Genomic DNA, 26,793 nt, shown 5'->3' with positions numbered 1-26,793 from the left:
TGTAACGATCCGTAACCATAACCGTACGAGGCAGGGGGCCAGGGTGGGCAACCCTAGTACTGAAGCAAATTCTCAATTCAGGCAAAAACAACGGAGATATTCGGGGAAAATGTGCCTTTTTACCATCATTCTACCCTTAAAATTAGTTGTAGGCCTAATTCATGTAAAAAAAAATTTTTTTATAAAAAACAAAAAATAAATTAGCTATAAAAGAAAAGTGCCTACTGTTTCGACAAACACACACACACACACACTAAACCCTCGAGTAAACGTAATACAGACCTTGTTATAGGTGCTTTCGTCGTAGGATCGAACCACCTCGGTGGACCCATTCTTTGACTGGGTTTTTTCACGTTCCACGACATATAGAATCTATATCAAAGGGAGGAGGGGTTGGGGAGAGGGGTGGACGTAACCCAGTGGTACAGCGCTCGCTCAATGCGCGGTCGGTCTAGGATCGATCCCCCTCGGTGGGCCCATTGGGCTATTTCCAGCCAGTGCACCACGAACAAAGGCCGTGGTATGTACTATCCTGTCTGTGGGATGGCGCATATAAAAGATCCCTCGCTGCTAATCGAAAAGAGTAGCCCATGAAGTGGCGACAGCGGGTTTCCTCTCTCAATATTTGTGTGGTCCTTAACCATGTCTGACGCCGTAAATAAAATGTGTTGAGTGCATCGTTAAATAGTTCACATTTCTTTCTATGTCAAAGGCTGTGCTATCATGTATATTGGAAAGAGCAATAAAAGATATCTCGCTGCTAATGGAAATAATTTGCGAGTTCCCTCTAATTTTTCGTGTTACAAAATGTGTTTTACTAAATGTCTGACATTCAGTGTCAGATTTTTTAACAAACAACTGTACTCTATAGTGATGTCGTTAAATACAAACTAACTTTTTAACTTTTAGTTTTCCGAGTATTGTACAAACATTCCACTCTACACTCAGGAGAGAAGACGGACATGCGTCACGTTAGGTTACATATGCGCATGTTTGAAAACTCCCGCGACGTGTTGTGAGTTCAAGTGGGAAAAAAACCTATAAAAAAAACTTTCACGATGTCTATGGTGCAACGGGGGTCACAGAGAGCAAGAACAATGATTACGCGGGCGAGGGAGAATAAACGCCCCGAGGATTCTGTCGTCAGTCTTGTTGTAAAATATTTATTATTTGCAATGAACTTTTTGTGTTGGGTAAGTTGCGACCTATGAAATTGAAGCAGTGTGGGTGTCATGGTCATTAGAGGCCCTACTTGACGTTTATTTTAAGCGTCACACATTTTCATGTGTTTTAAATGAACACTAAACGGAAGGACTTTCCGTTGGCACTGTCACTAACCTTAACCCTAAACTCTATTTATGATAAATATTTATAATGTTCTTTATAGGTGACAGAGCGAAAGGAAAGTCCTACCAAAGTGTTGTCATTCTGTTTCAGTGGGTGACACATTTATCACTGGCGTAGGAAGCGGAGGGGGAAGGGTATGTGCCCCCCCCCCCACTTTTTAGCAGCAGCAATGGGTTTTTTAAATATATTTATACATGTATTTACATATGTGTATGTGTGGGCCGTCCCCCCCCCCCCCCCATTTTGGCACCTTCCAATGCCTGTGATTTAGCCTATAGTCCATCCAATATAAAAAAAAATTCATACTGTGGAATTTACTACAAGCTATTTATTTATGAACTATATAGTGGTACAGCTCACACCTGAGTCACAGCTAATGCAAGGCCCATTCAGAACTGTTTAGCCCAGTATTTTAGCAAACCTTGTTTTTATGGGTACGATTATAGACCATGTCCGCAACCCAAGTACAACAGTTTAGCATCCATATACTGTATGATATTAATATACTTACCTTTGTTTGACACCCAGTAGCCAATTTGTAATTTTGATGCTGGGGTGTGTTAAACATTTATTCATTCCGTAGACTGTGTGTGCAGGGTGTGTGCAATGGCATGAGGGATATTTCAGCTGGAATTTGAAAGTTAATTTTTTATTTTTTTTTATTGTTTTGAGAGGGTCTGAACTTTGTTACCATGTGGCGTCAGTTACCATGTGTAGATCACATTAAAAATCAGAAAGATCTTATATCCTTTGTTTCTTAACAGCTCCATTAACATTGGGGGGTTTTGTAAATAATTTTAGTTTATTTTTCGGTAAGAAAAAAAGTAAAAATGTTTTGGAAATACAATTTAAAACCCCTACTATTTTTGTATGCAATTTAGAAAACAATCCGTTCAGAAATAAATAGGTTGTAGTACATACATGTAGTATGTAACATACTACAATACGAAAACAACATTTTCTGATGGGAAGGACTATAGGTAATTCACTAGATTGGATCTTTACTTGTTTCTGTATTATCCTTAGTGAACTAATTCTATATAATGTTTTACATGAACTATATATATTTTAAAATATCTAGATCTATTTATTTTTTATTTTTAGATCTAGAAACATTTGATTTAATTAAAGGTACTGTCCTGAGTTTGCAGCCATTGTAAAATGTTTGCGATAACGGGGCATGACATTTTAAAGTTTTAGATAACCAATATGTTGTTCGTGTGGTTTTAATGTTTACATGAATGATTTTCTTCAGTAATTCAGATACAAATGAAAAGGTTAATGGGCAACGATATTCAAACGAGCAACAGACCTTTGTTTTTGATGGGCGCGAGCGCTAACATGCCCATCAACCCCCGTCAACTCAATCTGATGGGCACGAAATAATGCACCCCTAAATTGAACAAATCACGCTTGTATTTTTTTTTTTTTAACTCTGCCATTTTAATTGTTTATTGAATCCAATCCACAATGCCACAAACCTTTCCATTCTGTTCACAATGAACTTCCTAGAATACATTTTATAAATTGAAACACGATTGGTTGGTTATCTTTACACTGAGCCAATCAGCTAGGAGTTCACTTATTATTAAGATCTCGTCGGTTTTGTTTTGTTTTGTTTAATTTCGTACAAGGCAGGTAATGATCGCAAAATTTATTTTACACTGATAATTCAATGATGTGTATAATGTTTATACATGTTGATATCACAGTAAACGCGTACACCAACAACAAACAAATTTAGGAAAGCAGGTTTTGTTTTTGTTAATAGCATAGCGATGTACTCCAGACATTTCTACTTTGTTTCACGATACTGCCACATGATTTAAAGCCAAGAAGATTGACCTTGGTAGAGTCAGATTTGAAGTACATGTGATCGGTTGACGGGCACCTGAAACAAACACACCGATTTAATTTCAACTCGGTAATTCCAATTTACCGAGTGTAAAGCATGTATATTTTAAAATTAAATTTACATTAGGTTTGTTTTTGTTTGTTTTTTTGTTTTGTTTAATGGGTTGCTATGATTCAAGTGTATAATAAATGACATGTTAACTACAGTACACCGAAAATGAAAGCTAATGCTGTTTGTAAAAAAATATATTTATAAAAATTGTAGTAAGATATATTTGGGTAGAAAACAGTAGATGTTGACATTTTCTCTGTTATGACGGGGTTTTTTTTTTTTTTTTTTTTTTTAAATAAAGAATTTGCAGGTACATGTACATAACGTGTATATTATGATATCATGATAAATGTGATAACCCTGTGCCATGTGGTTGTTACACTTTTACATTCAGTTTACAGGTTTGTGTCCATGGAGAAATCATATCATTCTGCGATGAAAACCAAAATTATTGTACTTGTTTTAAATAAAACAAAATAAGCACAAACAAATCAGTTTCAATTCCTTATTCATAAATAGTCAACAGATTATCATGATTCAGAAAAAAAGAAAGAAAGAAAGGTTTTATTTAACGATGCACACAGCACATTTTATTTACGGTTACATGTATATGGTTAAGGACCACACAAATATTGAGAGAGGAAACCCGCTGTCGCCACTTCATGGGCTACTCTTTTTGATTAGCAGCAAGGGATCTTTTATATGCACCATCCCACAGACAGGGTAGTACATACCACAGCCTTTGATATACCAGTCGTGGTGCACTGGCTGGAACGAGAAGTAGTCCAATGGGCAATCATGATTCAGAATTGTAATGCAACATGGTATGCATATAATACATAAGAAATCGATAAATATTGTGTTCATGGTATTTCTTTTTCTTGTGTAAGACTGCAATGGCCCATTCCTTCATCTTTGAGAATCACCATCATATTAGTTAAATTGGGATATTTATTTTGAAAACACAAAACATTAACCCTTAATAGACTGTGGGCCCACTATTGCCCCCCCTCCCCCCAGGGATTTTTCAAGATGAGTATATCTTTGAAGCCTATCCATAGACGTATTCAAATCAGCTTGTCTGCAGGCAATCTGTTGGTGAGTGTGCCTGTAGGGCACGTTTGAGTGTAGGCACCATATTTATTTTTAACAGGGCAAATTTCTGATCAAGGTGAATGTTCCACATAATTTTCAAAAATATTTGAAAATAATTCTGGACTATATCACTGCTTTTACTTTAAAGCTTACTGGTGAATGTATTCCACCAAAAAATAATACATTTTTGGCATCTGACTAAGCATAGTGAGTCAATGAATTTGAAATATCCTGAGTATTACAAACATAGTATATGAAAAAACTGCATGGCAATGTTCAAGTTAACATCCAGACATATTTTGAACAGGTTTAAGACCAAATTATGAATGCTATTCATGCTAAATTACATGTTCATAACAACAAACCACAAAGCAATGCAATATATGTGGTATGGATATAGTACCGGGGGTATACTCACCAGCAAAAGTTACACAGTTCCCGATATACGTAATTCTCTATCTACTTGTGTGTATATATACATACCGTACCTAAAACATTCTGATCCTTTTATTATTGTATTGTATTTAATATCTGAAGGCAGCATTACTTAAATATGGTGCAGTACATGCTGTATAAACCATTTACATGGATATTTTGAATATTTTTATTTTACACACATCTTACAAACATAAAACGTGAATTTACATATACATGTACCATTCTAGGCAAGTCTGCATTACATATACAATTTATCTGTCTCACAACAGTTCATCTTACAATAGCTAGGTTTTTTGTTGCTTTTTGTAATATTTTAGAATTGCAGTTCTATTTATATTATGCTTAACTTATGTTTTGGTGTATATATTTGATATCTACATAGAATATTGTCATCAGGCAAATATCTAGCACTATAAAAATCTAACTTTCATTCCCAATTCTCAATCATTTTATGTGACCCAAATATGATATATGTGAAGTTTACAATTTTCTATTTCTACATCCTTGATGTTAATAACAATTACAAAACCATATAATATGAGGTATGAATAATTATATACTTCTCAAAATAAGTTACTAGTAAGCAATGCCAGAAATGTATTAATTTCTATGTATACACATACTTAGGATTGCCTGAAGCTTTTATTATTAAAAAAACAAATTGACCTGGCTTTTTTCTATAACATATTGAGGCTTCATTATTCAAATATGGTTAAGTATATGGAGTTTATATACTATGTTCACAAATTTATGAAGATGTCCCTCTGTTCTTAATACCAACCAATTATAAATACCTTTCCTCGACGTGTGTTAAAACATTTACAATTCATCTATCTCACAGAAGCTTGTACTATTTTTAAAAACATATTTGTATTTAAATTGTGTTTAATTTATGCTTAGGTTTATATAATTGACATCAGATATAGTCATCAGGCATATCTAGTACTTGACTTTCTTTCCTATTTCAGTCTTATCATCTGACTCAGATATAATGTCTATTATGTTAACAATATCTGTAATACTTATTTTGTCCTCTGGGCCTTTGCTCTTGTTTCTCCCTCAGTATGTCAACAGCTCTTGTTATCAGATCACAAACCATCCAGTTCAGCTTCAGTATTTCTTTGGACATTTCTCAGCCATTTCTATGTGGTTGAGGAATACCCTGGACTTCGTGATATGACTAATACCATATGAGACCATGGCAATTTGCTCTCTTCCAGTTTGATCTATTGGTACAGCATATTTTCAGGGAATATCTACTGGATGGAAGGTTTGCAACTAATCCACAGTAGCATAACAACAGCATTCGTGGTTTGGCACTAAATTTCTCATGTGAAAGGGGTTCTTCCAAGCCACACTTGATCTAAGGAATCCCTACAAAGGTCTTAAGAGACTAGAAGACCATTTAAATGAAAAAAAAGAAAACTCTGCCCTCAGCTTCTTGGGAAGAGGATTCTATTTGTGAGACAAAGTACATGTTTCAAACGCAAACCATGTCTGAAGGTGTTGTAAAGTGCACAAGAAAATGCAGAAACAAAGATTATACTTCAATGTCTGTACATTGCTGCCAGTTCACCATTCCAGATACAGACATTTGTATACACTCAATTTGGCAACAAGAGGCATCTTATAGATGTGCACAGCATCATTAAGGATGTAGGGAAGACACCAACTAGCAATTCCAGCTGTGCTTGCCATTACTGGCTATGATACCAACAGTGCTTTTATGCAGAATGGAAAAGTGGAGGTTTTGAACATTCTCAAGCAACACCAAGACTTCCTTGAAATCTTGTTAGCTCATGGAAGTTCAGCAAAAATTGATGTTCATATATTTAAGAAGCAGATCATTTCATATACCTTCTCTATGGGAGTGCAGGTGCGAATAACATACAAAAAGATCATGACTTGAGAAATATCTGGAAATGTTTGTTGCCAAACCAAGGATGATAATATTGAACTACAGTAGAGTATAAATCAGCCTTCTCCACTCTACATGTATGTATTCACTGAGAATGCTCTGAGAATGCACATAAAGAGAACAAATTGCTAAGTTGTTGTTTGGTATCAGTCATGCCAGGCATACCAGGCTATTCCACAACCAAATTGTCATATGGCTGAGAAATTTTAGAAGGCACACAGAGATGAAATAGTGATATGATACCATGAGAGCTGATGGACATACTGATGGGGGAACCAGAGCAGAGCCTGGAGAAGGAGAATACCAGAAATTGTGAACATGACAGACATACTTTAATTGCATGAAAATGCAAAGGAATATGAAAGGAAGTCAAAACTTTCCTAGACAATATTTGATGTAGAAACTAATTATATACACTTGAGCATAAGTTAAGCACAATGTAAATATAAAGGCAAATCTAAAAATATTACAAACACAGACTAGTATAAGATGAACTTCTGTGTGAGATAGATGACTTGTACATGTAATGCAAAAGAAATTATGGTAGGTACACAAAACTGATGCTTTAAATTTTTAACACTGGTGTTTAGTAAAGAGGGACATATTCATAATATTGATGCACATACATGTATACTCAACAAAATTAATTAAGGGCTAGTAAACTTTCTTATATTATAATATAATTCTTAGTTACTGTCATATTATTTTAGCATGTTTTGGTCATATATATGGCTTCTATACATTGTTTCAGTAAACTTTTACTGGTTATACACGCAAAAAACACTGGGATTTCACATACTTATGAAAAATATTGAAATGAGCATTAGGCAAGTATTTGTTATACATTTGTTCAGAATGTTTTTTATCATTGTGTTCCCTCAAAATTGTTATTTAAGTCATTAAGTTTAAGAACATGCCACAATGCTGACAACTTTCAACGGAAGAAGTTGTATTTTCCCCATATAAAATATCTATTGGACCTTAACTAATTTTGTTGAGTATAGTATAGGCAGATATACTGAACCATATTTGAATAATGCTGCCTCAATATATTAAATACAGTGCAATTTTTAATAGTAAAAGGTTCAAGCAGCCCAAAATATGTGTAATTATAGAAAATAATGCATTTCAGGCATTGCTTAACTTTTGCCAATGAGTATATCATTATTCATACCACATATTGCATTGTTATTTGGTTTGTTACTATTAACATCTAGTATAGGATGAATATAGTTAATTTTGGCCTTATATCTGTTAACAATTTATATGGATGACAACTTTATCACTATATTTAATTTTTCAATATAGTGTTTTTTGGACACACTATCCCCTATTCAAATGGGGATATTTTTTTAATCCGCCAAATTTTTTGCTGCAGACAAGCAAGTATTAAATTCATATATAATGAGGTATCTAAAAATACTTGTCTCCAAAAATCCCTTGGGGGGGGGGGGGGGGGGGGGGTCGGTATCTGGCCCATGGACTATAAGATATCTAAATTACTCCTCAAACTTAATCATGTTCATGGGTGCAATTCCTCTCGGTCTCTTGCCTCTAATTCTGATTATTTTGAGGGGTGCGATTTCCCCCTCTGCATTTTTTGAGGGGTGCGATTCTCTCCCTCCTCCTCTCCTCCCCCCCCCCATAAGCATTTGAAGAGTGCAATTTCGTAGCTTTTCTCCTATCATAAATATGAAAATATACTTTTTATATGCAAGGACAAACTTAAAAGCTACCAGGCGAAAATAAAAATTAGTTTGTTTGTCCTAACCCGACACCCACGAAAATTGACCCATGGCAGAATCTTTTTTGACCTCTTTTGGAGAAGATTTTAATTATTTAAAAAAACCCAAACATATTTAATCAATTTCAATTTAGGCTTAAACAAGTATTATCTGTTGTAATTTAGCCAAAATTTATCAACGTCAGTTTCGATTCGTTAGAAGTTAAAAATTCTGTAAAATGCTCTTCATAGTAATGAGAACACGATTTTCCCGTGACTGTGGCACAAGATCTCACGCACTGCGGTGCATTTTCGTAATGCATGGTACATGCTCTTGTGAGAGGTAAAATGGGTTTTAAACTAAATCAATCTAATGGTAGCTGCACAGGTACCTTCGCGTGAGCCAGATGAGGCTATGTCCGGGTATGCTTTGACAGTCACAAAGTTAATATTAGCGGTAATTTTTTCCGACACTATGTATAGTCGCTAGAATAACATCGTGTTTGCTATTAATAGATATAATTTTCATGACACCCGTCTCTAATTTGTTTAACATATTTTGTTTTCATCAGTGTCATTAAATTGCATCGGTATATAATATAATATAATATTTTAAGAAACTACCCATAAATGTTCTGTGACGTGCTTCAAGCATTGAATATCGGGACATCAAGACTGAGAATTTCAGCACACTACCGTTAATTGTAAATATGTCAGTGGCGTGTTAACGCAGGTAGCATTTTATAAGGAAAGTACATGGATACATTGTATCTTTCGCACACCGGAAATGTAGGTTTATTTTTTTCCAAAAACAAAGATAATTTTTGTTAAAGATTTTCTGATGAACGATTACAGCTTTTGCATGAACGATCCATCGTTTATGTTGATATTGGTTTTGCATAACCGACAGACAAACGACAAAATCGTTCATGCCAAATTTTATGCCCTGGATAACAGAGCCTTATTGGAGACTACTATTTCATACTTAATACATTTTCTTGTTTAGAATACCAGTGTCTGTATATCGAATGTGTTTGTGATCGTATATTTTGTGATATATATTTTTTCGTACATACGAAATTTGTGATATATATTTTTTCGTACGTACGAAATTATTGGGAGGTAAAATCTCGTCTGGGTTACTACAAGCATTAGGACAACAACAAACACCTTGTAAATACAATACTGATATTTTAAATAAGAAAATATATTTAATTTGTATGTTACATCATCAAAAAGGCTCTATTGGTCGGAAACATTTTACAATGGTTGTAAACTCAGGACTGTTCCTTTAACCGCTAGTAATTTACTGGTAACTTCAATAAATGTTTTACTGCTTGTTTTAGAGAAGTTTAGTGTCCATTCATAAAAATGAAGACTTTTTGTTGAAAAATTTTTAACACAAAATAATCCTCACAAACATGAATTGTGCTTAATTAATAAATTTTATCATAAAACAAATAATTTTCATCACATTATTTTGATGTACCGGTACATAAATCTTGTTATCATGCATGCATGGGCCATTTGAAGTAATACTTCAATTAATAAGATATCTTATAATTTATCATTTTACTCAACAAATTAAAACTATGCCAGTACAAACATTGTAATTTATTCTGCTACGTTTGTTAGTAAAACATATTCTTTTCCATCCCACAACTTGATAATTAATTTATAAAGTTATGCAGTTTTTTTCCACCAATTTTAACAGAAAAATAATTTTTAAAACGTTAATTATTATATTTGTCATATTTATTAAAAAGTGCTATATTTCATTTTTTTAAAAATAACTGGAACCAAGTGGAATGATATATACAGTTACATGCAAACCATCATCATGTTTGCATGTCAGTGATGCTACTTTAAATTCTTACAAATTGCTAATGTGTTACATAGTGTGAAACTTCTCTAAACCGGACACCATCTGGACCAAGTAAAATGTCTGGTTTTAAGAGGTATCCAGTTTAGAGAGGTTCTCTTCTGCACATATATTTTAAAAAGGACCATGAAAAATGTCCGGTTTTGAGGGAATTCCAGTTTACAGAGGGTCCCATTTTGAGAGGTTTCACTGTATTACCTAGATACAGTGAAACCCCTAGATCCGCCTCTGATAACTAGCTCACCACCATCTACTTTTCAGGGGGATGGTGCATATAAAAGATCCCTTGCTGCTAATTGAAAAGAGTAGTCTATGAAGTGGCGACAGCAGGTTTCCTCTCAATACCTGTGTGGTCCTTAACCATGTCTGACGCCATATAACCGTAAATAAAATATGTTGAGTGCATCGTTAAATAAAACATTTCCTTGCTTAATGCATTACTGCACATAATGAATGGAAATCTTTATCCAGGCCATACCTTCTTTATCAACACATCAAACCTTGCATGCAAGTACAACATGGGATGGCGGTATGTCGCGTACCATAACTAGCTCACCATCACCTACGTTTTATGCATTACTGCACATTAACGGAAATCTTTGTCCAGGCCATATCTTCCTTATCAGCAAACCTTACATGCAAGTACAATTTGGGATGGTGATTTGTTGCATATCATAACTAGGTCACCATGACCTACTTTTGATGGGTATATAATGTACCTCACTGGAGCCTATCATTCTCATTATCTTAATATAAAAAAACTTTCCAATTTCACCCACGATTTTAATCTGTTTCGACCCTTTTTGTCAGTTTCCTCCGACTTTGTCTTTTGATCTGTCCACACCATCACCTACCTGTCTCAACTACCTCCACAGGTGCAGTCTGTGTATTTCCCTGCACCCACCTGGCATCCTCGTCCTCTGCCACTAATAAAGCTGGTCTGACCCACAGCACTAACAACCGCCGGTAGTAGGGGTGCATAGTAAGTGGTTACAAGTGCCTCTTAACAATGCCAGAAGTAACTACTGAACACTCCCCGAAGTGGTCAGACTAAGTCCACAGCTAAAAGCTGATGGGGAATGGCAGGTGTGTAGCACAGATAGCCACAAGAAACAAGCACCTGTTGCGGTTGGAGAAACAAAGACTGGGATGTGGAGGTGGACAGCGAAAGAAGTTGAAAGATAGGAGGAGTTGCCAGATCGAGAAGAAATGTTCAAATGAGATGGAATTCAAAGGAGAGAAAGGAAAGGGGGCAGTGGGATTTAAAAAAAAAAAAAACAAAAAACAATTGCGAATTTTAATTACATTTTATTAGAAAATAGCTGGTTTTCTGCCATTTTTGAAGTTCAATAGCTAATTTGGGGAAACCTTGTGCTAACCCAGAACTAGCTCTGAAAATGCTATTTTCACAACTACATGTGAATGCTATGAGCCAATATTTTAACACATTTTCAAACACAATTTACCAATTTTGTAACCAGAATATTATTTTTTAATGTGTGTAAGCTTTTACTAATAACCAGAAAGCATCTCACTGGGTTAAAATTCAAAGTTTAGAGTTCAGCTGACTTTAAAGGAATTGATAGAGATCCGAATGCTGCTAGGCGTGCCATTAGAGGCATTAAAGAGCACCAAATACTGCTAGGCCTGCCATTAGAGGCATTGATAGAGAACCGAATACTGCTGGGCCTGCCATTAGACACATTAAAGATCACCAAATACTGCTAGGCCTGTTATTAGAGGCATTATAGAGCACCAAATACTGCTACGCCTGCCATTAGAGACATTATAGAGCACCAAATACTGCTACGCCTGCCATTAGAGACATTATAGAGAACCAAATACTGCCGGGCCTGCCATTAGAGGCATTATAGATCACCAAATACTGCCGGGCCTGCCATTAGAGGCATTATAGAGCACCAAATACTGCTACGCCTGCCATTAGAGGCATTATAGATCACCAAATACTGCCATTAGAGGCATTATAGATCACCAAATACTGCTAGGCCTGTTATTAAAGGCATTATAGATCACCAAATACTGCTACACCTGCCATTAGAGGCATTATAGAGCACCAAATACTGCTACACCTGCCATTAGAGGCATTATAGATCACCAAATACTGCTAGGCCTGTTATTAGAGGCATTATAGATCACCAAATACTGCTACGCCTGCCATTAGAGACATTATAGAGCACCAAATACTGCTACGCCTGCCATTAGAGACATTATAGAGAACCAAATACTGCCGGGCCTGCCATTAGAGGCATTATAGATCACCAAATACTGCCGGGCCTGCCATTAGAGGCATTATAGAGAACCAAATACTGCCGGGCCTGCCATTAGAGGCATTATAGATCACCAAATACTGCCGGGCCTGCCATTAGAGGCATTATAGAGCACCAAATACTGCCGGGCCTGCCATTAGAGGCATTATAGAGCACCAAATACTGCTACGCCTGCCATTAGAGGCATTATAGATCACCAAATACTGCTACGCCTGCCATTAGAGGCATTATAGATCACCAAATACTGCTAGGCCTGTTATTAGAGGCATTATAGATCACCAAATACTGCTACACCTGCCATTAGAGGCATTATAGAGCACCAAATACTGCTACACCTGCCATTAGAGGCATTATAGATCACCAAATACTGCTACGCCTGCCATTAGAGGCATTATAGATCACCAAATACTGCTACGCCTGCCATTAGAGGCATTATAGATCACCAAATACTGCTACGCCTGCCATTAGAGACATTATAGATCACCAAATACTGCTGGGCCTGCCATTAGAGGCATTATAGAGCACCAAATACTGCTACACCTGCCATTAGAGGCATTATAGATCACCAAATACTGCTAGGCCTGTTATTAGAGGCATTATAGATCACCAAATACTGCTACGCCTGTTATTAGAGGCATTATAGATCACCAAATACTGCTATGCCTGCCATTAGAGGCATTATAGATCACCAAATACTGCTACGCCTGCCATTAGAGGCATTATAGATCACCAAATACTGCTACGCCTGCCATTAGAGACATTATAGATCACCAAATACTGCTACGCCTGCCATTAGAGGCATTATAGATCACCAAATACTGCTAGGCCTGTTGTTAGAGACATTATAGATCACCAAATACTGCTACACCTGCCATTAGAGGCATTATAGAGCACCAAATACTGCTACGCCTGCCATTAGAGGCATTATAGATCACCAAATACTGCTAGGCCTGTTATTAGAGACATTATAGATCACCAAATACTGCTACGCCTGCCATTAGAGGCATTATAGATCACCAAATACTGTTAGGCCTATTATTAGAGGCATTATAGATCACCAAATACTGCTACACCTGCCATTAGAGGCATTATAGATCACCAAATACTGCTAGGCCTATTATTAGAGGCATTATAGATCACCAAATACTGCTACGCCTGCCATTAGAGGCATTATAGATCACCAAATACTGCCGGGCCTGCCATTAGAGGCATTATAGATCACCAAATACTGCTACGCCTACCATTAGAGGCATTATAGATCACAAAATACTGCCGGGCCTGCCATTACAGGCATTATAGAGCACCAGATACTGCCGGGCCTGCCATTAGAGGCATTATAGAGCACCAGATACTGCCGGACCTGCCATTAGAGGCATTATAGATCACCAGATACTGCCGGGCCTGCCATTAGAGACATTATAGAGCACCAGATACTGCCGGGCCTGCCATTAGAGACATTATAGAGCACCAGATACTGCTAGGCCTGCCATTAGAGACATTATAGAGCACCAGATACTGCTAGGCCTGCCATTAGAAACATTATAGAGCACCAGATACTGCTAGGCCTGCCATTAGAAACATTATAGAGCACCAGATACTGCTAGGCCTGCCATTAGAGACATTATAGAGCACCAGATACTGCTAGGCCTGTCATGGTCAATGGTCATAAAGTGTAATATTGTATTTGTTTTGACTTTACTCCAAGTGAACTGAATAACAAAAAAACATGTGAATTTAAAAAACAAAAACAGTTATATATATATATATATATATATATATATATATATATATATATATATATATATATATATATTTTTTTTTTATGTTAATATTAATTCCTTAAATAGACCATCAAAATAAACCTAAAATGTCTGCAAATTATTGTTAATTTTAACAGAGACAAAAGTTAGGCCTAAAACCAAATATGTGTGTTTCAGGTTACATCCTTGAAAAAAATGCGCTATCTGAACGGTGTCATGTCCACAATTTTCCAACGCTCTCCACACCACTCAATGAGCCGCGCTATCTGCGGAGTGACAATAAAAACCAGTCTGCAGCAGCTGTGCGCGTGCCATCGTCCAGATCGCAGCTGCTGTCACGAACACGCGGTGTGACGATACATGCGTGATGGTCCGCATCGCTAACGGTGCTAAAAAAAAAAAAATTTAATCGACCAAGGTGTTCCGAATTTAGTTTGCTAATTGCCAAAAAAAATCAGGGATTGTGATTTTAGATGGGTTTTTGGTTGTGTTTTTTGCATAAAAAAATTTCAGGGTCACTACATAAAATTAGGAAACACACAATACATATTTTTTTTAGGCCGTATGAAATTGAAACTGAAATTTTTAAAATAATAAAATAAAATAAAATTAATTTTCACATTGCCTTTGTTGTTCAGTGTACATGGTGCTTGCCAATTTCATAAGCTTGTAAGTAACTGTGATTTAAGTGTTGGAAATCAGTTAGAATGTCATCATCAATCATTGATTAATAATTGGATGAAATCCGACCAACAAATCAACTTTCGATTACACAATAAGTTAGAATGTTATAAACATAACAAGGATTTGAATTTTGACCCATTGGGCTATTTCTCGCTCCAGCCAGTGCTCCACAACTGGTGTAACAAAGGCTGTGGTATGTACTGTCCTGTCTGTGGGATGGTACATATAAAAGATCCCATGCTGCTAATTGAAAAGAGTAGCCTATGAAGTGGCGACAGGGGGTATCCTCTCTCAGTATATGTGTGGTCCTTAACAAAATGTCTGACGCCATATAACTGTAATTAAAATGTGTTGAGTGCGTCGTTAAATAAAACATTTCCTTCCTGTTGTTGTGTTCACCGGGATCTAGAATAGATCTAGTAAATACCTGACGGCTAGCAAAAAACTAAATTGTCAAATGTTGCTGTTAAGTCTATTTTGTAAATATTAATATACTGAACCCACTCCAACCCCTAATGTTAATGTGTTTAAGCTCTATCTCCTTTAGGCAATACATCTTATTATTACTATTATTTAGTAAAATTGTATAAACTTAAGTAAAGTAGGGCTAGTGAATTTTTTATTGTGGCTACTAAAAAAAATTAATTACTGATCCCATGGCTAGTGGATTTAAAAAATAAAATTCTAGATGCCCTGGACAGTTAACATTTTTATGCACAATCGATAACAGATTTTTATAATCAATTATCAAATTGGTTGAGCCAAACCAATCAGTTTTTGATTATAATTGGTCACTGGAGCACCACTAATCAGGCTTTCTGACAGAAAATCATTTGAGGGTCGTTAAATAAAAACAAAGAGAGAGCCTAATAAATCTAGTGAAATTGGACACTGCATTTCATGTATTTTGATAAATTTTCAACAGCAGTTCTCTCACTATAATCTTTCTAAATATTATTACCCCATTGGGCTGTTTCTCGTTCCAGCCAGTGCTCCACGACTGGTGTAACAAAGGCCTTGGTATGTACTATCCTGTCTGTGGGATGGTGCATATAAAAGATCTCTTGCTGCTGATCGAAAAGAGTAGTCCATGAAGTGGCAACAGCGGATTTCCTCTCTCAATACCTGTGTGGTCCTTAACCATATGTCCGATGCCATATAACCGTAAATAAAATGTGTTGAGTGTGTCATTAAATAAAACATTTCCTAATAAAATGTGTTGAGTGTGTCGTTAAATAAATCATTTCCTTCCATTAACTTCCAAGATTTTAGTGTACTTAATTTTACCCCGCTTATCCTCTGGCAGAAACCCTGTTAGTCTGATTACTGTTTTTGTGACATAAACTGCATGATGTGTACTTTAATCTTGCAGTTAATTGGTGGTGTCATGGTTGGTACTGGGATTTGGGCATATATAGAGAAGAATAAATACTACCACGTGCAGATCCAGCACATCTACGATGTCTTCTTTGATCTGTCTATCATTTTCCTCGTCTTGGGATTAACTATTTGGATCCTTGGATTTGCTGGATGTCTTGGTGCTTTACGGGAAAACATATGCCTTTTAAAATTTGTAAGTATAAATAATATTAAAAATATGCTATTCTTAATACCATGGATATTTTTGTTGTGGGTCGACAAAGTCAGAAGATGAGATGTAAGCGTTATTTTCCTGCCAGTGGTCGTGACAGCTTCAACTTTTGCACTAAAGGTAATATTTTTTTTCACAAACCTTTTAAGTCTAAAAGTTATTGAAACCTGATTTATAGTTGAATCCGTAGATGTGTATCTTAATGCATGTTATAAACTTAATGTTTTTACATTCATTCACAATTATTTGAATCCGGTAATTGCCTAATGACGTCTTGCTAAATTATGTAATTTTGATAAGCAACACCATTTCCACTAATCTTGGCTATGTGCATTTTGATGGCTTGTTTAGTTATTTTGGAAGAATTAGAACTTGTTTATGTTTATGTTTATTTTATATATCATGAATGTGGGTGTTTTTGAAGACTAGGTCCATATAACGTATATATCGATGGAATTTGAAAAAAGCAAAACACTAGTACATTTACATAAATTGCAATAACGTTTGAACCTAATGACCAATTTTTATAAAATAACTGTCCATTTATAAAGAAATGAATTGTCTGCAAACCACTGTCATTTTAACATAAAACATGTTCAATACATTTTTGCAACAAAGGGATGATTTCAGTGAAAATTAAAATGGAAATCTATGGTGACAAAAAGTACCATAATTTGACCCACTAATGTACACTTTTTACTGAAATGAGAGACTTGAAATACTCCGACTACTCTACACAGTTAGGGGTGACCCATATGAACCAACACAAGCCAAACAGTGATGTGTTGCAGGGCCACAATATTTTTGATGGAGGATAGCATAACATACCAAATCACGATTTGGTCCTTTTATTGTGAAAAAGCTGTATGTCAAGACTGTAGATCTGATTTAAAAAGAAAATATTAATTTTGAGTCAGTTTTGATTTTCATACATGCTAGTATTATAGACTAAGGCAGTGTTGTATTTATTTTTCTTAAAATTTGAACACTAACTTCCTTCTCTTGCAGTACTATATCATCATCTTCATCATACTTTTCCTGGAATTGACTGTTTGTATTATGGCATTTTTGTTCCGCAGCAAGACCAAGGAGATAGTTACTGGTGGATTGAATAAAAATTTAATTTCACGATATGACAAAGAGGATCCAGACGTCAAGGATTTTATTGACTTTATCCAAGAAAATGTGAGTATAAGATGGGAGGCATTAAAAAACAATGTGACTGCTTTCCATGATATCCTAGGCACATGTCATTGACTGTAACTCAATACAAATTCATCTAAAGAGAATATTATAATGTAAGGAGTCAGTCCTCTTTTCAGTTTTGTTCATTTGATCCCCTTAGATGACTTTAAGTGTTGTCTTTACCACTCAGCCAGTCATGTTCTTTTGACCCCCTCAGGTAAGTGCTCTCTACAACTCAGCCAGTCCACTTTAAGTCATGTTCATTTGACCCCCTCAGATAAGTGCTCTCTACAACTCAGCCAGTCCACTTTAAGTCATGTTCATTTGACCCCCTCAGATAAGTGCTCTCTACAACTCAGCCAGTCCTCTTTAAGTCCTGTTCATTTGACCCCCTCAGATAAGTGCTCTCTACCACTTGGCCAGTCCTCTTTAAGTCATGTTCATTTGACCCCCTCAGATATGTGCTCTTTACCACTCAGCCAGTCCTCTTTAAGTCATGTATCCCCTAAGCTACCTCATGCTGCTAATAAAAAATAAAAATAAAATAATTAAATTATGTAGTAACAATACATTTGTTTTTAGTTCCTGGACTAATATATTACCGTACCTTAGGTTACAGAACAATTTGGGAGAGATGGCAGTTGGGGGTGGAATGGGGTAAAAAATACTCACTGGTGTAATTTCTGTTTGTACTGCAGATAGAATGTTGTGGTGTCACTGAAGAGGGTTACTTAGACTGGAATACAAACAAATACTACAACTGTACAGAGAAAAACAGAAGTGCTCTCAAGTGTATGGTTCCACATTCCTGCTGCATTAACCAGTTTACAATCAGTGTAAGTGTAGCGATTGACCATTATAGCAACTTTATATTACCAAGTGTAAAATATGTTTGCCTATTATCGGGATTTTTCGTATTTAAGCCCCAGACTTAAATACGGAAAATACCTCTTTGGAGAAGACAAAGTTTTATTTGAAATTTAAAAAAAAAGCCAATCAGATATGAAGAAAGTTTGTTTTGTTGAATGACACCACTAGAGAACATTGATTTGTTAATCGTCGACTATTGGATGTCAAACATGGTCATTTTGACACAGTCATAGAGAGGAAACCCGCTACATTTTTCCATTAGTAGCAAGGGCTCTTTTATATGAGGGGCGGGATGTAGCCCAGTAGTAAAGCACTCGCTTGATGCACGGTCAGTTTAGGATCAATCCCAGCTGGTAGCCCCATTGGGCTGTTTCTCGTTCCAGCCAGTGCTCCACAACTGGTGTAACAAAGGCTGTGGTATGTACTATCCTGTCTGTGGGATGATGCATATAAAAGATCCCTTGCTGCTTATCAGAAAGAGTAGCCCATGAAGGCGCGACAGTTGGTTTCCTCTCTATATCTGTGTGGTCCTTAACCATATAACCGTAAATAAATAAAATGTGTCGAGTGTGTCGTTAAATAAAACATTTCCTTCCTTCCTTCTTTTATATGCACCATCCCACACACAGGATATCGCATACCACAACCGTTGATATACCAGTCGTGATGCACTGGCTGGAATAAGAAATAGCCCAATGGGCCCACCAATGACAGGAAAGGTGGGGGGAGGGGAGAGGAGGGACCGCCTGCACTGGCAGGTGCAAGGGAGGAGCAGCAGCAGCCCGATCAAATCGGTAGCAGGCGGGTGGTGGTGGTGGTGGTGCTATGGAATTTGAATGGAGCAGTTAAATGCCAAAGAGAAAAGGGTGCACAATTTTGATTGAGGGAATTTGGCGCAATTTTGAACGGTCGGTCGAAAGGTAAATGGCCGAGCTGATGTAGGTTTTGATATTAGTGAATCGAGAGTAGCTCGTTAATTTTAGACCTTTACGATGCTGTGGTGTCTCCCTAGGTTGCCCATAGCCATAGGGCCCTTAGAGGAGGGGCAGTTAAGTATGGTCTTAAGTATGGGAAATCCGAGTATAGCTTTTTTAGCACTGCTATGATGTTCATTGGTGGGACGTTTCTAATACTGATTTGTCTGGCATCCCTCATCATCAGTTTGTTAACTTTTCCTTTGAAGACTTTTTTTTCTTCTAAATGTTTGATTTGAATGTCCTGAAATTTGGTACATTGATCCTGTATTTTTCACAAATTAATAATGGGTTATTTCAGGGGGAAAAAGATTTTTAAACCATAAATGTTTAAAAATTTTAATTTTAAAAGTCTACGTCTCCTAGAGTTTTGATTTAATAATTCCTAAACTTCTTACTTTGACTCTCTGGGTCAGTCTTTACAAACTAATAGAGAAATACTTAGGAAATTTTGAATCTGTGAATTGCTATTAAATAGAAAAATATAAAATAAAAATTTAACATAAAAAGTGTTTATTTTTATTTTTAAACTTAAAAAAAAAAAAAAAAAAAAAAAAAGTATTTTTGGAAGTTAGAATGGGGTGTAAACCAGTTTAGCTTGGATTAAAGTTTGTATTAAATTTAAATTAAATTATAATATCTAATTTTGGCTCTTAAAATTAAGCAAATGCAGAACCTGGTAAAAGTTAGGTCATTTAAAAAGTATGCATACGGTGGTGAAATATTTATCTAATGTGCATTTCTGGTTGGTTTTTTTTGGGTTTTTCAGGAAGGAACAACAAACCTGTTTTGTTCTGGACAAGTGCTAGACTTATCGGTAAGGATTGTTGTTTTTAGCTTAAAACTTTAAGAAATGAATAGCTAATATTTCATTAACACTGAACCCTCAAAAATAAGTTAGGTTGGTCTCATTACACAGTTGCTATCAGGGAACATTATGTTTTTTAAATTTCGGTTTGTGACAGTTGTTGATCAGTTGAAAACTGAGTAGCAATTACAATTTTTGTGTTTGTGTAGCAATCGCTGAAATTTGTGTAGCGAATCACATCGTGATACCAAACAAAATGTTGCCTGGCCTTCTGCAGTTAAAACGTGTGTTAAATTGCGCATATCCAAGTTGTTAAAGGTATATGCTTGTTCATCAATATCTAATACACATTATCAGAGCTTGAAACCCATCAGAAAAGTATGGTAGCCCAAAATAAATATCTTTAGGTAGCCCAAACACAAATATTCTTATTTCAGGTTTATTTTAAATAATTAAAAACATTTAATTATAGTCTTATTCAACTTAATGTACTAGCACAACAACTATGCTATACAACCTGAGTCATCTCCTCCACTGCAGAATTGTCTTCCCTTGCCGGATGTATATCCATATCCGTGCATGGGCAGACCATTGTTCTCAATTCTGCAGTCCTCCATTGTGGACGTACTTTTAACGAGCTCTGTTTTTTGTACCACGTGAAACGTTTTATTAAAGTGTAATTTTGTTTATTTCTTTTTCATAGCTCTTACCAAGACATATGTTGTTTTTGGGATAATTGGGGTTATGCATTTTTTTTTTTTTTAATATCTAACACATCCTCATCAGGCTCAACCGCGAGGTTGACTGTATGTACCGAAGCTGGCTGTAGCAAGCGGCTTCTTCGGTTCGACTCGCACTTATTGTGTCGATCCTGTAGGGCCTGTTCTTTTGACCATCAGTGCGAGGTCTGTGCGACATGGCCTTCATCCATTTGGACGAAATTTCGTCGCCAGTTCCGGGAGGCGGACAGGAAGAGGGATGTTTGGAAAAAAAAGAGAGAGAATAGCAAGGAGGCAACCTCAGGGGTTGTCCTCCAATCGGAGGTGCCGCTGGCTTCCGATAAGTCCGGGGGCACTGTTCGTGCGAGGAAGGGTGGTAGGCGTAAGAACGCCTCCTCTTCATACCACCATTTGGATGGCATTGCTAGTGGTTTGGTGACGCCAGCCGGCACCATTGGTTCATTAAAGTTCTTTATTTTGGCTGAAGCAGAGAATCGGTTACCTGTCAGGGAGGCTGCTCTGACGGAGGCACCTGTATCTCCGACGGCGGAGGTGGCATCAACACGGGTTATGCGCAAGGAGGCTGTGGTGGCTTCTGCTGTCGCGATTCCCCCCTTTTCCCATCCTGTGAATGGAAGCCAACTGGAGCGGCTCCAGTTTGGTGAGTCGGGTGGCTCGAGGGCGCCGTCCCTCCCGTCTGTTTCGGACGGGGGTGTTCGGTTAACAAAATGTTGCCTGGCTTTCTGCTGTTAAAACGTGTGTTAAATTGCGCATATCCAAGTTGTTAAAGGTATATGCTTGTTCATCAATATCTAATACACATTATCAGAGCTCGAAACCCATCAGAAAAGTATGGTAGCCCAAAATAAAATATCTGGGCCACTAACTTTGTAGTGGTCCAAACTTGCTTTAGGTAGCCCAAACACAAATATTCTTATTTCATGTTTGTTTTAAATAATTGAAAACATTTAATTATTATTTACTAAGTATAAATAAACATATGAAATATGCTACAGTAAAGTAAAATTGATTTGAAAAGACACTTTTAGATAGCAAAGATACCAACATACATGATATTGAAATCAGATGTTTTTGTTTTATCAAGACTACACCTAATCAATGTTTAGAAATGGATGTTGGCAAATTACGGTAAGCTGATACGTTCAGTGTTATGAACAAAGAGCAGGATTTTAATGTGGAATAAATATATGCAAAATAATTATTTATAGTGGCTTCTATGTTATAGAAAGAAGATCGCCTAAATAATATTTTTGGGGCAACTAATGCCATTATTTTTTAATATTTAAAGTCGCCCAAACAGGACTTAGGTCGCATTTGGCGACCTGATGACTGGCAGCTGATAGCCCTGTATTATTGCTTAATATCAGCAAGTATATTGGTATATTAAATTAATAAAATGGTTAAAATGTGGCAGCTATTATAAATAAAGGGTGCAGCCATTTTGCACCATTCCTCACAATCTTCTCAAGAGTCCCAACACAGAATTGAGTCTTTATCCACTTGACCCATACCTCAAAAATGTTAGTCTCCCCCAAAACCCACCACCAAAACCCCCAATATTTCCATGGTACCATGCATTTCATTCAATACACTGTATTTCCCTTACTTGACAGGTGCACATATCAATTCCAAATTGCTAAGCACCACTGTGGTGTACCGAAGTACTGAGTAAAGTCTTTAAAATGACAGACCCTAGCTCATTATTACAGCATAATTTTCACTATTAGACATTTTTGATAATTGAAATCATATACTTAGATTTTATTGCTTACATTATCCATTTCCATGCATCCGAAGTGTTTATGGTCATCCTGGTATTTCTACCGGCCTTGGTGGCGTCGTGGTAGGCCATCGGTCTACAGGCTGGTAGGTACTGGGTTCGGATCCCAGTCGAGGCATGGGATTTTTAATCCAGATACCGACTCCAAACCCTGAGTGAGTGCTCCGCAAGGCTCAATGGGTAGGTGTAAACCGCTTGCACTGACCAGTGATCCATAACTGGTTCAACAAAGGCCATGGTTTGTGCTATCCTGCCTGTGGGAAGCGCAAATAAAAGATCCCTTGCTGCTAATCGGAAGAGTAGCCCATGTAGTGGTGACAGTGGGTTTCCTCTCCAAATCTGTGTGGTCCTTAACCATATGTCTGACGTCATATAACCGTAAATAAAATATGTTGAGTGCGTCGTTAAATAAAACATTTCTTTTTTCTTTTCCTGGTGTTTCTAATACTACGTAATGCATTTTTCATATTTTAAAACCTTTGAGAAGTTACGGTTATGGAAATGAGCTCTAGTAAATTTTTAGAGGTTAATTCCCCATTTTAAATTAACAGACACTTGTTTCAGTATATATTGTAACTTTATCGAAATGCATTACAGGTTTGTAGCTTAACTAAACTTAGTGTTGATTTTCAAGGCTTAATAAAAGCCTTTCCAGGGGCGAGACGTAGTCCCTGTGGTAAAGCGCGCGGTTGGTTTGGGATCGATCCCCGTCAGTGGGCCCATTGGGCTATTTCTCGCTTCAACCAGTGCACCACGACTGGTACATCAAAGGCCATGGTATGTGCTATCCTGTCTATGGGATGGTGCATATAAAAGATCGCTTGCTGCCAATTGAAAAGAGTAGCCCATGAAGTGGCGACAGCAGGTTTCCTCCTTCAATATGTCTGATGCCATATAACCGTAAATAAAATGTGTTGAGTGCGTCATTAAATAAAAAACAAAAAAACTACATTTAAAGCCAATCCAGGAACTGATTCAAACCTTCCTCTCCATTTGTTATTACTGATTTCTTTATTGCAGAATTCAGCAGCCAAAAAACAAATCCATACAATCGGATGTATAGATAAAATGCTGATATTAGGAAAGGAGAACTTACCTTTTATGGGTGGAATTGTTTTAGCTGTTATCTTTCCACAGGTAATTTGATTTTGTTTTTTTAAACCTTATTTCCTATTCTTATTCATATTTGTGTTCTCGTTCCAGCCAGTTCACTACGACTGGTACTTCAAAGACTGTGGTATGTGCTATCCTGTATGGGGGTGGTGCATATAAAAGATCCCTTGCTGCTAATCAAAAAGAGTAGCCCATGAAGTGGCGACAGCGGGTTTCCTCTCTCAATATCTGTGTGGTCCTGAACCATATGTCTGACACCATATTACCGTAAATAAAATGTGTTGAGTGTGTCGTTAAATAAACCATTTCCTTCCTTTGTTCCAGCCAGTGCAACACGACTGGTACATAAAAGGCCATGGTATGTGCTATCCTGTCTATAGGATGTTGCATATAAAAGATCCCTTGCTACTAATAATGGAATAATGTAGCGTTTCTTCTATAAGACTATGTCAGAATTACCAAATGTTTGAACTCTCTCTCTCTCTCTGTCTCTCTGTGTCTCTCTGTGTCTCTCTGTCTCTCTCTCTCTCTCTCTCTCTCTCTCTCTCTCTCTCTCTCTCTCTCTCTCTCTCTCTCTCTCTCTCTCTCTCTCTCTCTCTCTCTCTCTCTCTCTCTCTCTGTGTCTCTCTGTGTCTCTCTCTCTCTCTCTCTCTCTCAACCAGGGACGGGACATAGCCCAGTGGTAAAGCACTCGACTGATGGTTTAGGATGGTAGGATCGATCACCGTTGGTGAGCCCATTGGGTTCTTTCTCATTCCAGCCAATGCACCACGACTGGTACATCAAAGGTTGTGGTATATGCTATTCTGTCTGGGGGTGGTGTATATAAAAGATCCCTTGCTACTAATGGAAAAATGTGGGTTTCCTCTGATGATCCCAAGTCAGAATTATCAAATGTTTGACATCTAATAGCCGAGGATAAACAAAATCAGTGTGCTCTAGTAGTGTCGTTAAACAAAACAAACAAATTCTTTCTCAACCAAGTGTCAAAATAAAAGTATATTACAGACCAAATAGCCATAGTTTAAAATGTGCTTGGGTATCCTTAAAGAAACATTTCTTTCCTTTTGTTCTTTCATGTTTCAGTTACTTGCTGTTTATCTGGCCCGAAAATTGGAGAGTCAAATCAGAGACCAAATGGGATTGTAAAACTGAAGACATTCATTCCACGTGAGACCAACCAATACTCCTAATACTGACGTATTGGAATTACTTTACATATTAAGAGATGATATGTTTGTGTTCTGTGACCGGTCTTTAGACACTAATTAATTAACAGAGATTTATTTACAGGGTATTTGTGTGCAGAGTATTTGTGTCTGGTGAATAACTTTATTTGCATTTGTTTGGTTTTAATTTGAAATGAAATGTTCACATTTCCCATATTATTTGTATATATGATGGCATTAATATAACATATCCCGTTTTCAAGTTTTGTAAATAATGTTTGTTGGTTTGTTAACATTGTTTGTGTTTTTCTCAGATATTTATTAATTAAAAGATTTAGCTTTTCTTAAAAAAAATTTTTTTTATGGAATTTGCAATGCAGAATGGTTTAACAGTGTTGTTTGTTTATTAAAACTATTGGAATTCAAAATAATACAGTTTGACTTGTATATATCAAATATATTGTATATTTATTGAGATATTTGCATTTATTGGATCAGCGTATAATCATTTGCTCTTTAAAATATAGTGTAGTCATTGTGTATGCATTTAGTATATCTCAGGAATGAATGTAACCTATCATGTAACTTTTTGAATTGTAAACAGACAAAAATAGCATTTTCAACAAATCATGTGGCCTTTGTGCTAACATTGTTATACATCTTGATTATTGTTCAGTAATATTTAGTTTGAAATAGGCTGCAGCCCACTTCATTAACTTTTCCATCTAGGAACCAGATGGTGCCTACTGTTATTTTTTATATAGATAGTATGAAATATTTCAGTCACCAAATGAAAAAAAGTAGTCGCATATGCGACCAAATCGGTTGTAATGCCCGAGTGGGATACTGTGTTGCAAATTAGAAATATGGTAGTGTGCAGTTTGTTTTGTGTGCATGTATCAACGGTAGTGCAATCCTGTACCGTGAAATCAGTGTTATGGCTAACGAATGATTATTACAAGTCAGTTTTATCTGCATTTGATTATTTGGTGACCGGCCTCGGTGGTGTCGTGGTTAGGCCATCGGTCTACAGGCTGGTAGGTAATGGGTTCAGATCCCAGTCGAGGCATGGGCTTTTTAATCCAGATACCAACTCCAAACCCTGAGTGAGTGCTCCACAAGGCTCAATGGGTAGGTGTAAACCACTTGCACTGACCAGTGATCCATAACTGGTTCAACAAAGGCCATGGTTTGTGCTATCCTGCCTGTGGGAAGCGCAAATAAAAGATCCCTTGCTGCTAATCGGAAAGAATAGCTCATGTAGTGGCGACGGCGGGTTTCCTCTCAAAAATCTGTGTGGTCCTTAACCATATGTCTGACACCATATAACTATAAATAAAATGTGTTGAGTGCATCATTAAATAAAACATTTCTTTCTTTCTTTCTTTGATTATTTGGAGAAGTGTTAGTGTGACTTTTCTTGATACATTTTACGAAAACTGTTTAAAACAAGAGCACATGATGTTCTAAACATATACTCCGACTGCTGTATGAATAATACTCCCGTGCCATTATTATTTAT

At 36.7% G+C, this 26,793-nt stretch overlaps 1 protein-coding gene across 1 annotated transcript; it reads left to right on the top strand.

The window, feature by feature from the left end:
• The first annotated feature begins 623 nt into the window (after positions 1-623).
• LOC121382646 (tetraspanin-33-like) lies at positions 624-26,376 on the top strand. Its single transcript, XM_041512178.1, has 7 exons — positions 624-1,193; positions 16,414-16,614; positions 17,641-17,817; positions 18,516-18,653; positions 20,431-20,478; positions 24,010-24,126; positions 25,189-26,376. The coding sequence occupies exons 1-7, from the start codon at positions 1,059-1,061 to the stop codon at positions 25,249-25,251; spliced, it is 879 nt and encodes a 292-aa protein (XP_041368112.1). The 5' UTR covers positions 624-1,058; the 3' UTR covers positions 25,252-26,376.
• The last annotated feature ends 417 nt before the right edge of the window (positions 26,377-26,793 follow it).

Source organism: Gigantopelta aegis, chromosome 10 (genome assembly GCF_016097555.1).
Source record: "Gigantopelta aegis isolate Gae_Host chromosome 10, Gae_host_genome, whole genome shotgun sequence".
Taxonomy (NCBI): Eukaryota; Metazoa; Mollusca; class Gastropoda; order Neomphalida; family Peltospiridae; genus Gigantopelta; species Gigantopelta aegis.
The sequence above is the reverse complement of the archived record's forward strand: the minus strand, read 5'-3'. Positions and strand labels throughout refer to the sequence as shown.